Source organism: Tachypleus tridentatus, chromosome 2 (assembly GCF_004210375.1).
Source record: "Tachypleus tridentatus isolate NWPU-2018 chromosome 2, ASM421037v1, whole genome shotgun sequence".
NCBI classification, from domain to species: Eukaryota; Metazoa; Arthropoda; class Merostomata; order Xiphosura; family Limulidae; genus Tachypleus; species Tachypleus tridentatus.
Window position 1 is genome coordinate 103,897,166 of NC_134826.1, and position 14,628 is coordinate 103,911,793.

Consider the following 14,628-nt stretch of genomic DNA (forward strand, 5'->3'; position numbering starts at 1 on the left):
GTGCAGTGATTTAAGCGAAACGTCACAAATATTAAAACATGTACTTAACATTAGCCATTTTGCGTGGTATACGTTTTACCACTTTTTTTGTTTATGGGCTACCTGAGCTGTGCTCACAACAAAGATCGATCATGGAACTTTAGCCCAATAAGCCTCGTTCCCTAACTTAATACATTATGCGCTGAAGTTAATAACAGAAAAATTGTAGAAGACTGATTTTATTCTTTTTTTATAGATGGTCACAAGAACAAAAAAGATTTTCGTCGGCGGTCTTTCAGCATCAACTACTCTGGAAGACGTAAAGAACTACTTTCAACAGTATGGAATGGTAAGTGCAGTGTACTTGTTGAGTGTCCAATCATTGTTTTAAAAAGTTAATTAACGGTTACCACACCCGAACTGTGAATCCAAGGATTAATGGTTTGCAGTATGCACTTACTGGTCGTGTGTGGGTGTGATATAAGAATTAAGATTATATTTCACTCTTTGATCAGACTAGAGTAACCAAAGAGTTGGCAGTGGGTGCTGTTGACTAGCTGTCTTCCTTCTACAAGTTCAAAATTAAAAACAGTTATGTGTAGATATTCCCTAAGTAACTATAAGCGAAATTTTAAAACAAATATGTTTGCGAAATCCTCTAAAAAGCAAGTTAACGCCGTTAAATTTGCTAATTGTGGTTAACGGTGGACGGAGTAAAGAGGGAATAACTTTAAACCGTACGTAACGTAAAATGAAATGGTTACTGGTTTCCTGTCGTTACTGTTGTTTTGTTTAGTTTTTACATTATACAAGCTGTATTTGTAATAACTCTGACTTGGAACTCGTGAACAGTAGGGCAGCACTTGACAACAGTGCACTCTATATTTGCATAATTCGTGTGAGCTAGGTGGCAACACAGTAACAAACCTTTTTTCTGGATTTTCTTTACAAACCTTAACATTCTTTCGAACAGGTTTCTTGATGTATGTAGTTGTGGGTCATCCATGCATCCAGCATCACCAGATTTGAACCCTAGCGGCGTTTTTCTCTGGGGTTATTTCAAGAATAAACCATACACACCATGTATGTACAGGAACATAAGAATTCATTGGCTTAGAATGTATATGAAATTTCCCGCAATATAATTCACGGTGTTGTACGCAATGATACATTACGTGATAAAAAGTAAGGATGGCGTATTGAGCATCTCATTCACAGTCCATTGATCCGCCAAGTGTTCTGTGTCAACATTGCCAAGTTTCTTGCCATTTGCGTATCATACATTAGTGATTATAAATACAAAATGTAGAATATATAAAAACATACATTATTTATTACAAATACCATATGCAGAATGTATAGCAACATACTGTATCAGTTATTACAAATACAAAATGTAAGATGTATAAAAGCATCGCTTTGTAAGAAAGAACTAGTTTATAAGGACAAGTTTTCACGTGGGTTTTGTTTTTTGCAAATAAACATTTCAAATCTAAGAATGTTTTTTTTCAGTATGTTTACTACTGTTCAATGTTACCAGGTGACTCAGTGTAAATATTGAGGCTTATAACGCTAAGTCCGGAGATCGATTCGCTGTGATAATGTACACAGTGCAGACAGCCGATTACATAGAGTGTGTTTAACAACAGCTTACTGTTCGACTCCTTGCTATTCTATTTCGTTCTTTTAAATAAAAGTAATAGTTCTTTATCTTAATGTTTCTTTATTTTTCAGAATATTATCGTATCTGCATTTTTCAGATTATTTTATTTTTCATTTCTTTGTGGAATTAGTCGAAAATATTGACCTATCATAAAGTTAAAAAAATGACGAATTCTGTTTCAAACACCTAACATGATAATGCATATTTTGCTTGCCAGTGGACAGGGCTGGGAAAAAATAACAAGAATAAACTTGTTTTGGAAGTTAACGACATAATACTGGGTGTTTTGTAAATGTAAAAAAGAGAGAGAGAGAGAGGGACAAAATACTGATAAAATAAGTAATAAGCCATATTTCCTTAAATCAAAGTCCCCTCTAGAACAATGGTAAGTCTTTGGATTCGTAATGCTAAAATCAGGGGTTCGGTTCCCCTCGATGAACACAACAAATAGCCCGATAAGGTTTTGCTGTAAGAAAACATACAAACACACCCTTAAATTAATTGTAAACTAGAAGCATCACTTTTCATTAAAATTGTTCGGTCTAGTGCTATTGAAACTTAAGAACAGAAGTGCTTTGTTAAGAATGCATTAAATCAGTTCAAACTTTTGCTTAGCTTTGTAAATTATGTACATATCATATTCTGCAAGTTATCTGAATTAATTATAATAAATTCACAGGAAGTATTATGCAAATACTTAATCTGATTTCTGTCGCATCTGTCCAGTTTGTTCCGGTATTTTTTTGTAACCGTTACCTCAGCAGCAACAGATATAATAAGGTAACTTGTGTATTAGGAACGTTAATTATCTACTTAACTTGTTCCCATGGTTATGAAACGCGTAACTGAAGTGGCTCTCTTTTCACGTTTTTATGTATCAACCAGTGACTCGTCAAAAAAACGAGATTTGTACAATCATGCAACCTAACAAACACGACATGAAGAGGCAGTTATAAATGACCGATGTTGTGTCATTTTATAGAGTGCATCTAGCATGGAAAAACAAACAGTAACTATAAATTTTTAGGCTTTCTATAAAAACAAAACGATAATTACATAAAACTGTGAGGCAACAGAATACAAACGTAGAGAATGATGCAAGAAAAATATCAGTAGTGCTTTATACAACGCAGTGAAGGAATGTCACAGTTATGAAAGACAGCTTTGTGTGGTTTAGTGGGTATTGTCGAGTTTAGTACCTTGATCTCTGTCATATTTTGTAGTTTAAATCTTCTATTTTATGTCTTTTCTTTCTATGTTGAAATAAATTTACAGAGGAGTATGGTAGTCGAGGATAGTGTATATTTAGTAAATACATCCGCGACGGGTATGGCCAGATAATTAATGCACCAGACTGTGAATTTAGGGTTTTATTATTAGAATCTCATTGCTGCATATTTGCTCTTCATAGTCTAGGGCTGTTGGTGAGTTATAAGACTGAATGTCAAATCCTACTCTTCGATTAGAATAGTACAGTTGTTGGTAGTTTGTGCTTTTAAATGGCTTTCTTCTTTCTAGTTTATCAGTTTAAAACTAGAGACGACTAGCTTTGAAAGAATATCCAGAACAACCAACTTGACCGCCATCTTGTAACTCGCCAACGTTGAAAATAAAATGAAAAACACGTAAAATCAAATTAGTATAAGAGGAAATAAAACAAAAATAAATTAGCTTTCAAGGTCATATTTTGTATGGAGTAATAAACCATGTGTAGAGGACGTAAAGAGGTTTACTTTAATAAAAACTTTTTTTCGTGCTGGAAACAACATGTAACGATATCGTCCCGGTTAAGAATGTTTGCAGAGTTTTCGATATGTCTTTATTATTCTTTCGTTTCATGTGTAATACTAAATTCAATCGTAACGACACTTTACTTAAATACCGGATAGCTGTAGTTTTCCAAAAATTTTTTCTTTCATTATGAAACACAGTATCAAACACAGAAAAGAAGAAAACCAACCTTAATAACTTTAAGAAATAATATACACTAAAACTGTCTGTTTCTGTTAAACTGTAAATTTCAACCGTGTTGTTATATCGCTACGGACTCTTTCAATACGATAATATGATTAAAATAGAATTTCTGCTAACAAATTACTTATACCTTATTTGCCAGCAATAGTAATATATAAATATTTAGCTTATTCCACGCAAGGAAGATTTCCGGGAAAGGGGGAATCAACATCCTGGAAAGAGGACTGATTTCTTGTGGTATAAATAAAAATAAACTGTTACCTATTTTTTCCTCGATTCCCGACAGCTGCGTACTGGATTCAGGCAATTTGTTTTTATTGTATATGGTTCCTACAGCATTAGGTAAAGATAAATCCACATAAAAGATAATAAAATAAAATAAAATAAAATAAAGCATACAATCAATAGGCGTGAGGTGAGTAAATGTAATGGTTAAAAGATAGTTTTTAAACAGTCTAATTTTCACATATACATCGTTTTAAACACCCATATAGCTCATTATAGTTAGTTTGTGAAGCAGAAAGGATGGCAGAACTTTATACTTTTATCTATAAAACTTCAGATTAGCTTCAGTTCATTCAATCGTTTGAACTTAATTTATTTAAACTTTGCGTTGAGTAAATAAGTGAAGTATTTTACGAACAGTTTGGTATCAACTGAAATTTAACTTCTAATCACATAACTCTTTTACTTGCCACAAAAGGACACCTTTTTAGAAAAACAAACAAATAGTGAAAACAACTTGCTGTTAAAGTATAATCATTCAATATGTAAAACTAAGTTGGCGAAGCAAGGAAAGCTCATTACATTTAACAAATGTAACTGCATACACGTTTTTTTCACAATCTTATTAACTTGCTAATCACTAATTTCATTAAGCGAAACAAATATGATTGAAACACCATTTACAGATAGGTAGGTACCTTCTTTTCTCACAATCTTACGAATTAGTTCATTATTGATTTCTTTAGGCTTAACAAATCCGACTGAACTCACATTTCACTGCCGATATCTATTTTTCTCACAGTTTTATCAATTAGTTCTCGGATTTTATTAGGCCTGACAAATGTGATTAGGATCATGTTCAACTACAAATACCTTTTTTTCATAATCTAATTATTTTTTTCATTGACAATTTCATTAGGCCTAACAAATATGACTAAAATGATGTTGCCTTCAGTTTTACTTAATATTCTTTTGTTATAATCGGTGCTCTGGATACATTTTGTTCAAGAACAGAATTTAGCATCACCTAAGAGTAAGACGTTTAAAAGTGTATATGAAAGTTTTTGTATGGTAGTAATAAATGTATGCTTGCAACATTTGAGCTAAAAAAGTGCATGCTAACTTTTAAATTAGCCTTTTGGCTTCGAAAATCACACTTAAGCCTACTTACTAATCACAAGTACTTCCAGGTGGTTAAGGCACTCGACTCGTAATCCGAGAGTCGCGAGTTCGAATCCCCGTAACACCAGTCAAACTCCTTAACACACAAGGCCATGCCGGGCCTATACAATAGCTAACTTTTCATTTACCGTTCTGCATGTCACCTAAATTTAAAAACGTGGCACATCTTACTATTAAAAAACAGTTGAGAGCTAAACTTTTACACTCGCAAGTTTCAACACCTCTGTTTTCTCTAATAAAAGTAAGTATTTCTTGTGTGCCAGCATAATTAGAATGCTAGCAATGTACTGGCATAACATACTTTACATTTACCAACTGAAATAAAAATTATATAAAGGACATTGTTACATAATATTCTCCTTCCTGTTTTTTCTTTTTCTTTTGTTAATAGAACCTAATGACCTCATTAGATACTAATAATTGACTCATTTAACTGATTAAGTACTTATGTCTTTAAATTCAAAGCCAAACGTCAATGAAAAATAGGAAATGTGCCCACTTTTAGGGGGATTCTTATCCCTTTTTCAGGCAAAAATTCTAAAACAAGGTGGCTTATGTACATCATTGAACGGTTTCTAATTACAAAAAATACGGCAATCGAGCCAGCAATATCTGAATGATGGGTGCTAACGCACAAATACACACACGATAAGGCCCGGCATGGCCAAGCGCGTAAGGCGGGCGACTCGTAATCCGAGGGTCGCGTTTTCGCGCCCGCGTCGCGCCAAACATGCTCGCCCTCCCAGCCGTGGGGGCGTTATAATGTAGGTCAATCCCACTTTTCGTTGGTAAAAGAGTAGCCCAATAGTTGGCGGTGGGTGGTGATGACTAGCAGCCTTCCCTCTAGTCTTACACTGCTAAATTAGGGACGGCTAGCACAGATAGCCCTCGAGTAGCTTTGTGCGAAATTCCAAAACAAACAAACAAACACACACGATAAATTATTTTTATTGTAAGATCCCATAGAAATGTGTGTATTTAAAATGAATCGGCAAGAAAAAAATACTGACACCTCTGTGTCAGTTTAGCTTAAGATGGGAAGAGATTTGATGTCACTTTGATAGCAGATAGTTTCTTTTGATAGTAGCTACTCACTTTATCAGTAAGTTGTTCTAAAATATACAACATAATATAAACAACTAAAAAACTTCAGGACCCCTTTGAACCTCAGGTCTGGGCCAAATGGAACTTCTATTTCCTCTCTAAGTGGGTGTGTCCAGAGGTCAATTATGAAGGCTTTCCCAAGTATTCGGCTTATGCCAATTATTATTTTCTGTCCAGGTCTTTATTTCTCAAATTTATCTTTATTTTACTACACGAAATATCTTTAGGTCTTCTTCTGCTTCTTCTTCCAATTGGTCTCCAATATATTTCTTGTCTTAACTGTCCATTCTCCTCTGATTTTAAAACACAGCTGATATACGATTTGATCATTTTCCGTTATTAATTGTTCTACGCTTCTCTCCCTTAATGTCTTTTCACTTGTATGATCAAAGTATCTGATCCTCGTTATGTTTTTTAAACAAGGACTCTCAAAACTTCTCAATCTATATTCATTTTTCTCTAATTATTTCTATGTATGACAGTCATATAAAGAAATCTAAAGAACCAAGCTATAGAACAATTAAAGTTTAATTAGCACAACGTAAAAAAAACCTATAAATTAGTGATTCACCTTAGGATTTCTCAGACGAACCCTACGTCCGAACTTTGGCCGTCGCGACACCCATTATCTTTACAAGGATGATAAAAATTCTCGATGTTTCTTGTCGTAGTTTGTCATAGTTCATAACAAAGGTGATAGCCGCACCTCTCAGACACCTCGAGGACTCAAAAAAAATTGTTGACTCAGCGCAGCCAACTCGTAACCCGCCTTAAAGCCTGGTGTTATAGATAGTGCCTTATGTCAACCAATTGAGATGTTTTAAAATGAAAGATTTATAAGAGAAATGCAGGTTGGTCTTAGTTTGACCAACCCCATTACCCTTACCTTAAATCAGTTTTAAACATAATATTATATATACATATATAATTAAGGTTGATGCAAGACAAATATACTTAAATTAATAAAATTGATTTTTCTCTTGTAGTAGTTTTAGCGCCCTCTTCGGAATGTAAGCTATCAAATTATATTTATTATGCATTTTTTTAAAGCTCAAATACCTTTAATGGAAGGAAGGATGTACCAGTTGCGAAACTTTCTATTATTAATCATCGTAATTTCAGTGTATATGTAAAGAAGGGTACGTTAGTGTTGTTCTATTCGAAATTAACCTTGTTAGATATCACTTCCGATGTTTTTATTCTCGAAATCGTGTATAGGTTCGCGCTCTGCAGTGTTTCTGACCTCTGACGAAGCACTTCATTTTGTTATTAACCAACAGCTTTTTTTCCCAGAACGAACATGGTCTGATCCTTTCATGTCCTACAACACTTGACTGTTCCCGGATGGATTTGTCAAATTTCTCTAGTAGTATCTGTCACGTGAAGCGATAGAAAGTGCTTGAAACTGGACAACCAATAAAATTTTCCACCAAATAAAAACGTGCACAGTGAAGCAAACACACGAGAAAATGCGATTTTGCAGTACACTGCAAACATTTTAATTTATATTTTGTATGTACATTACAGTGCACTTTATGGTGTGAAATCGTTGAATAATATTTTAAAGCATTTTCATTTATCGTCAGACAATTTTTTAGGCAAATTATAATACAAATATCTAAAACGCGTAGTAAAATGCTGGAATCATTAATCTGACCTCCGACGAAACACTTCATTTTGTTATCAACCAACAGCTTTTTTTTTTTCCTGGCGGTGGGTGGTGATGACTAGCTGCCTTCCCTCTAGTCTTACACTACAAAATTAGGGCTAGCACAGATAGCCCTCGAGTAGCTTTGTGCGAAATTCCAAAACAAACAAAAAAACAAAGCTTTTTTTCCCAGAACGAACATGGTCTGATCCTTTCATGTCCTACAACACTTGACTGTTCCCGGATGGATTTGTCAAATTTCTCTAGTAGTATCTGTCACGTGATGCGATCGAAAGTGCTTGCAACTGGACAACCAATAAAATTTTCCATCAAGATAGGAGTTATTCTACGCATGAATGATATTGAAATATCTGCACATCAGCACAATCATAGAATAAGTAGTTTCAGCTGTTCCTTTCTATTTATTTATTTTTACTATTTTCTGGCAGAAATGTTACGGTTGATTTCTTCTAATCAGTTTTTTCAAGGTAAATTTTTGGGGACTTACCACTTTATTATTCTGTTTTATCCGAGGCTGATTTCTAACAGTCATTGATAAGACTAGTGGAAGAAAAAAATAAACCGGCTCAAACAGCAGTGTTTTATCTTCTCCACTTTTAATCGAATACAATTTTTGTATGGCTTAATAGACGTCGGAACCATGGAGGGAGGTCATGTGCTCCTAATAATTAAATTTGGGCCCTCCAAAATACTTTCCGAACGACAGATTTTTTTATCATTTTTTCTATGGATTGTGCATGTATAAATCCCATTTGAAATAAAAACGTGCACAGTGAAGCAAACACACGAGAAAATGCGATTTTGCAGTACACTGCAAATATTTTCATTTATATTTTGTATGTACACTACAGTGCATTTTATGGTGTGAAATCGTTGAATAATATTTTAAAGCATTTTCATTTATCGTCAGACAATTTTGTACTCATTTATGACCCCTCATATTTCATGCATGCCAACATGTCAGTAACATTATAGACAAATTATAATACAAATATCTAAAACGCGTAGTAAAATGCTGGAATCATTACTCCTATTGTTAGTTTCATTGGAACAACGTTCTGCACAATATAAATTGAAAATGACTCTTTACACAAAGCTTAAAGGCATAGGGCATGTGCATGAGAGTTCTTACATCTACCAAATTTTATGTAAAAGTTTGCAACTGACTAATCAATACTAACGTCGTATCGTTTCCTGATTTGTCAGAAGTCAATCATAGTTTAAGATGCACGATAATGCATGTGTGTTAGGTAAAGGTATTCAAGTGATCAATTAATAACGAAAACATGTTGCTTCGTGATTTATCAAAGGTGCCAACAAAACAGGTGTCCCAAAATCTTCACTTCGTGAGGTAATGGAATTTTAAGGAGAATACATTTAGTAATCGGTAAAATTTTCCGCATGTGTACGGACTTTTGTAACACTTTATTGTTGTACACGACAAAATGCATGAAACCATACGTTTGTATTAGGTAATCAATTAATAGTGAAAACATGTCGTTTCTTGATTCGTCAAAAAAGACATACCAAGAAACTCTGACTCAGTCTTGTTAAACGGCAAATAATTAATACTGAATAAGCTGTAGTATGTGGAAATTAAGGTGATTTAAGAGCATTCAGTAACTGAGGTTTTTAATAAAGTATAAAAATTGATAATTAAGCAACAACCAAATTATATCGTCTGATTATGTACTACCCTGCTCTAAGGCTGCAATCTTACCCTTGTTTTTACGTGGTCTGATTATGTAATATGCTATACTATGACTGCAATTTTATGCTTTGGTTTTCTCGTGGTCTGATTATGTAATACGCTATACTATGACTGCAATTTTATGCTTTGGTTTTTTCGTGGTCTGATTATGTAATACTGTTTACTATGGCTGTAACTTTATGCTTTGCTTTACGTGGTCTGATTATGTTATACCTTACACTATGGGGTACTCTCATGTTTTGTTGATTTGCAACCCTAAAATTAGAATATATTCGCTACCTATATATAAAACAACCATCTTCTTACTTCTTCTGATAGGTGGCATAATATTTGTTTTATTTATACAAGAAACAATATTGCCTTTTCCTAGAGCATTGACATCTAAATCGACTCATTTCCAAAAGTGACAAATTCAGTCCAAGTTTTGGTTACCATAATGATCATAAAATGTATGCCATCTAAGTACTACGTAAGTAAGCAGACGACACAGTATATCCTATTCATGCAGTTGTTTTCGCTGTTGTTATTACACCTTCCTCAATACGTGTTAAATTAATGTTTTAGTGTACTTTTGTTGTTCGTTTCGGAAACTTTGTTCTTCATCCGAAGTCGGACGTGGCCAGGTTATTAGTGTAATAGACCTTGGATGAGGGTTTATTGTTTCATAAAATCGTACTTCGCATTTTGAGGGTACATTGTAAGAGCATTGGTGAAATCCCACAATTCGATTAAAATCACCCACGAGTTGCAGCTTGGTGTTGTTGATTAGTTGTTTCTTCTCTAGTATGTCAGTTCAAAAATACGGCGAGCTGGTGCAGTTAGCCTTTGTCTAGTTTTGAGCAAGTATCCAAAACAAACAAACTGGACTTCTACTCGAGCTGTATTCACGTGAACATGATTATCACTGTAAAGAATGTCTACAGGGACTTTAGAATACAGTTTTCAAATAGTGATAGAGTCTGTGTTGTTTTGCGTAATAGGAACAAAGGTACCGTTCAGAATTGTTTTCATAAACACTAAAATACCCAGACTGACTTAAACTAAGACTCGTGTAATAGCTAGGCCTAAGTGTGGGCTGAAAAAGAAAAGATGCATCTCTGTGAAGTTGAAAAGAAATGTTTAGACAGGATGTTTAATACAAGAAACAAAATACGCTTTTAACTCGTTAGCGTGCGGAGTGACAGAACTATTAGAACGATGCTAGTTGGGGTGGGGGGCATTTCTCACTTTCTCTGTAAGTGCAACGTAAATCGGATTACGCAACATAATTAATGCACACTTCACTGGTATTATTGACTTAGGTGTATTCCAAGATGCATTTGCGGAAAGATATTTCAACTAATTTAGTACTAAATTAAAATTTAACGAATATTAAGAACTAGAAAATTAATTTATCTTACCAAATTTTGTTTTAAAGTAAAGAAAAAAGATTTTGTGAAATTTGACGAAAAAGAGAATTAATTAAAGCTCTGGATACGGCTGAGAAAACCAACACTGTAACGAACATTTGTATATACGTCTCACTTGGTTTAAAATATTATATTGAAATAAGTGGACTGTGTGCTGTTTGTTTACTGTTGAAATTTATTGCCAACGAGTCACAGATACATACTGTAAAGAATTCGGTCTATACATAAAAGGCCCGGCATGGCCAAGCGTGTTAAGGCGTGCGACTCGTAATCTGAGGGTCGCGGATTCGAATCCCCGTAGCACCAAACATGCTCGCCCTTTCAGCTGTGGGGGCGTTTTAACGTGACGGTCAATCTCACTATTCGTTGGTAAAAGAGTAGCCCAAGAGTTGGCGGTGGGTGGTGACGAGTAGCTGCCTTCCCTCTAGTCTTACACTGCTAAAATAGGGACGGCTAGCACAGATAGCCCTTGAGTAGCTTTGTGCGAAATTCAAAAAACAAACATACAACTATATATAGAACTAACAATGTGTTTAAATTTTATACGTCAATGTTTTTTTTATAAATAAATCATATAAACAGCCTTTAAACTATAAGGCTTTCGTTCTTGAAGTATAACTGATCAGATGGATTCTGAAACGGGACAAAGCTAGACTCTATCGGCAGGAACGTGCAACAAACAAGTACCTCAAGCTTTTATTTTGTTGCTGTTAATTCTTTATTATATAAATTCTTTTGCACTGCCTTGAGGTCATGTTGTACTGTAAAGTTTCATCACATTTGCTTTCCTACTTAAGGTCATATCAAAATGTAATGTTTCATCATATAGCTACAATCCTACTTAAAACCATATACTTTAGTGTTTCATTTTAACTGCTATCCTATTTAAAGCCATGTAATATTTCTTCACATTAACTACTCGACTTAAGAATCTTCATATTCAAATTGAAGATTCGCTATTAAAAATTAAAATTAAACTTTGTGATTGACTATCGCAATGCAGTCCATGAAGCGACCGTTCAAATGATGTTCAATAATCTATAGTTCTCTACTGTGACAATAAGATGCTTTCTTCAGTATCTTTACTAACCTGTGTGAAAATCAAAAGCCACTACTTAGCTGTGAAACTGAACAATATTTGTTTGTTTTTTGTCACATTTCTCTTAGAGTATTGCATATTTCTCTCACAAGTCACTTTATAAAAATGACCTTACAGTTTCTCATAGTGCCCTTGAGATCATTGTCGATCGTGTTCAGTTTGTTGGCTATGATTATTTGACACTGCATTTTGTTCTGTAACAAACGTTTGGAAAGGATAGCGGTCAATCTTAGTTCAAACACATAGATAGACCTCGATTTCCAAAAAGTAAAAGTACGTTTAAACTAACCTAAAGTCAGTTCGGTTTGACAGGAATACTGTCGAACATTGTTACCGTAATTCTAGTTTCACTTTATCATTTTTCTCATGAAAATACTCACTTATTACGAAGTATTTCTGGATGTTTGTGAACTTTTAGCTTATGAACCTTCAACACTTTTTCAATCTTTATTCCAGACAAGAAGACAGACTGCACTGGCTTTTGTAAGGGTTTTCCTAATCATAGCCTTCACAACGTGAATGACAGCTTTGTTCCTAATTTAGTTGAGATTGGTTTTGGAGCTCATTGCTGTCTTAACTTTTCTGTTGTGCCATGGAAGGCATTGAAGGCTTCTGCTCATATGTTATGTCCTTTGTCAATATATCATTTCCAGTCTTGCTGAATAAAACAAATTTAGTTCAGAAAGTCTTTTTATAATAAGTAATTCATAGCAATGCTGCACTGTCATCGAATTACTACTTGCTCAACATGTTGCCTATAAGACACCATGACTCACACATGGATTAATTTATATACGAATCTTTAAATAAAATACAGTTACCCCTGAGCACAATAAATATACTATACTTTTATTCTACCTTAATTTAGCATTTTCACACTTTCTGCATAGCATTACATACAAATAACATTTCAGACTGATATCTAGGTTTTTCTTCAGATCCATCTTACTGGATGAAATATGTTATTAACGGATATCCTCCCAGGACAATTAGTGGAGAAAAATAGAAGACAAATCTAAAACGCTATTTCTTTGGTAATTCTAATTTTTCTTTCTTCGTGATATATTTCCTTGCATCAGATTTGAACCTCTCGCACACCACACAAGTGCTCTTCCAACTGAGTCGCTTGACTTTATTGTAAGGCACTTTGTAAGAACTTCTGGGATTACGCAGTGACCTCAGTAACCAAGTTGATGTTTGTCTCAACATTCTTTCTCTCGCATGTGCTTGCTATCATTTTGCTGTCATTAGAACGGGTACATATTGGTCTGATTTTCATAAAGACTGTTTTTCAACGAAGTGGTAAAGCAGAACCATTGAGCTCGTTCCTGGCTGGTTCCACCCGTAAATCTCACCACCATCTGCAGATTATTGTAATTTTTGTAATATTAATGATCTCAATTTCATGAATTGCTATTTTTAAGTTACAAAGGTTCTTAAGCACAACCTAATTTATTCTGTGATCAGTTGGATACAAATGAATCTCTTTCTTATTTTTGTAATAGTTGTATGAAAATTATTAAGGAAATTATTACTGCATTATGGCTTGTCTAAACCTAATAAATGCGTAAAACTTAAACATTTTTATTTTATTTATTTTACATTCCGGAAACTAATGTCAGAAAAAGAAATATATTCATCTAAATTTTTCTTTTCAAAATCTCCGCCTTGTCTGACGATTTACCCCGCAGTGCCACAGCAGTATGTCTGCGGACTTATAACGCTAGAAACCGGGTTTCGATACCTGTGGTGATCAGAGCACAGATAACCCATTGTGTAGCTTTGTGCGTTATCAACAAACGAAGTAAGTGGGGTGTTTGTTTCCGTTGTGTATTGTAGGGGTAAATTTATTTACAGTTACGGAATGTAAGGGGGGGGTTCTTATACATTCCAGTGTGATTTTCTGTCATGAGGATTTGGCCTAATGATATTCGGTTTTATTAGATAAATAATACTTAGAATCACAGCATGACACACGTTTTTATTGCCCACTTACCGCGTGAAAGATTCCAAATAGCAGAATAAGAACTGACAATAAAATTGACAATTTTATGGTTATGTTTCTCTGCAGTCACACTTTATAAACCTAAGCTTCAGAGTTTAAATCTTGTGACTCTCTCCTCGTACAGACTCAACATTTACTTACTGCTTTTCTCTTCCCACCGAGATTAAAATGAATGTCTTCGCTTATTTCTTGTTATAGTGTGACAGCTACCAACTACACATCGATCACGTCACACACTCGTACATTAAAGTCTAGGGTCTTGTTATGTGTGTTTTCGGATCAAAGGGTCATTCATGAATTGCTTTCCCTCCCTTTCCTTTTTTTTTTAAATTCACTTAACCTAGTCCTTCAGATGAATTATCTTGACGTTAAAGGAAATATGAAAGCTTGGCATGCAGTGGCTCAAATAAGAATAAAATGTTTCTATCAAATTAATGACCTTGCACCACATCTTACATCACATTGAATATTATTACGTTGCTTTTTATTCTCTTTCACCACTCACTGCAAAGAAATGATTACAAAATTTTGGTAAAATCATTCATTTTTTTACATATAAAAGGGACCTCATCATTAATTAGTGGGATCAATTGGAGTATTGATAATGT

The 14,628-nt window shown here is 34.3% G+C and overlaps 1 protein-coding gene across 7 annotated transcripts in view; it reads left to right on the forward strand.

Moving 5' to 3' along the window:
- The window catches only part of LOC143244737 (RNA-binding protein Musashi homolog Rbp6-like), a 189,039-nt gene that overhangs the window by 53,982 nt on the left and 120,429 nt on the right, over positions 1 to 14,628 (forward strand). For all 7 annotated transcript variants that reach the window (XM_076489934.1, XM_076489935.1, XM_076489936.1 and 4 more), the window contains one exon: positions 236 to 328. In XM_076489934.1, the coding sequence (XP_076346049.1) occupies positions 236 to 328 (93 nt within the window). The remainder of the gene's footprint in view (positions 1 to 235; positions 329 to 14,628) is intronic.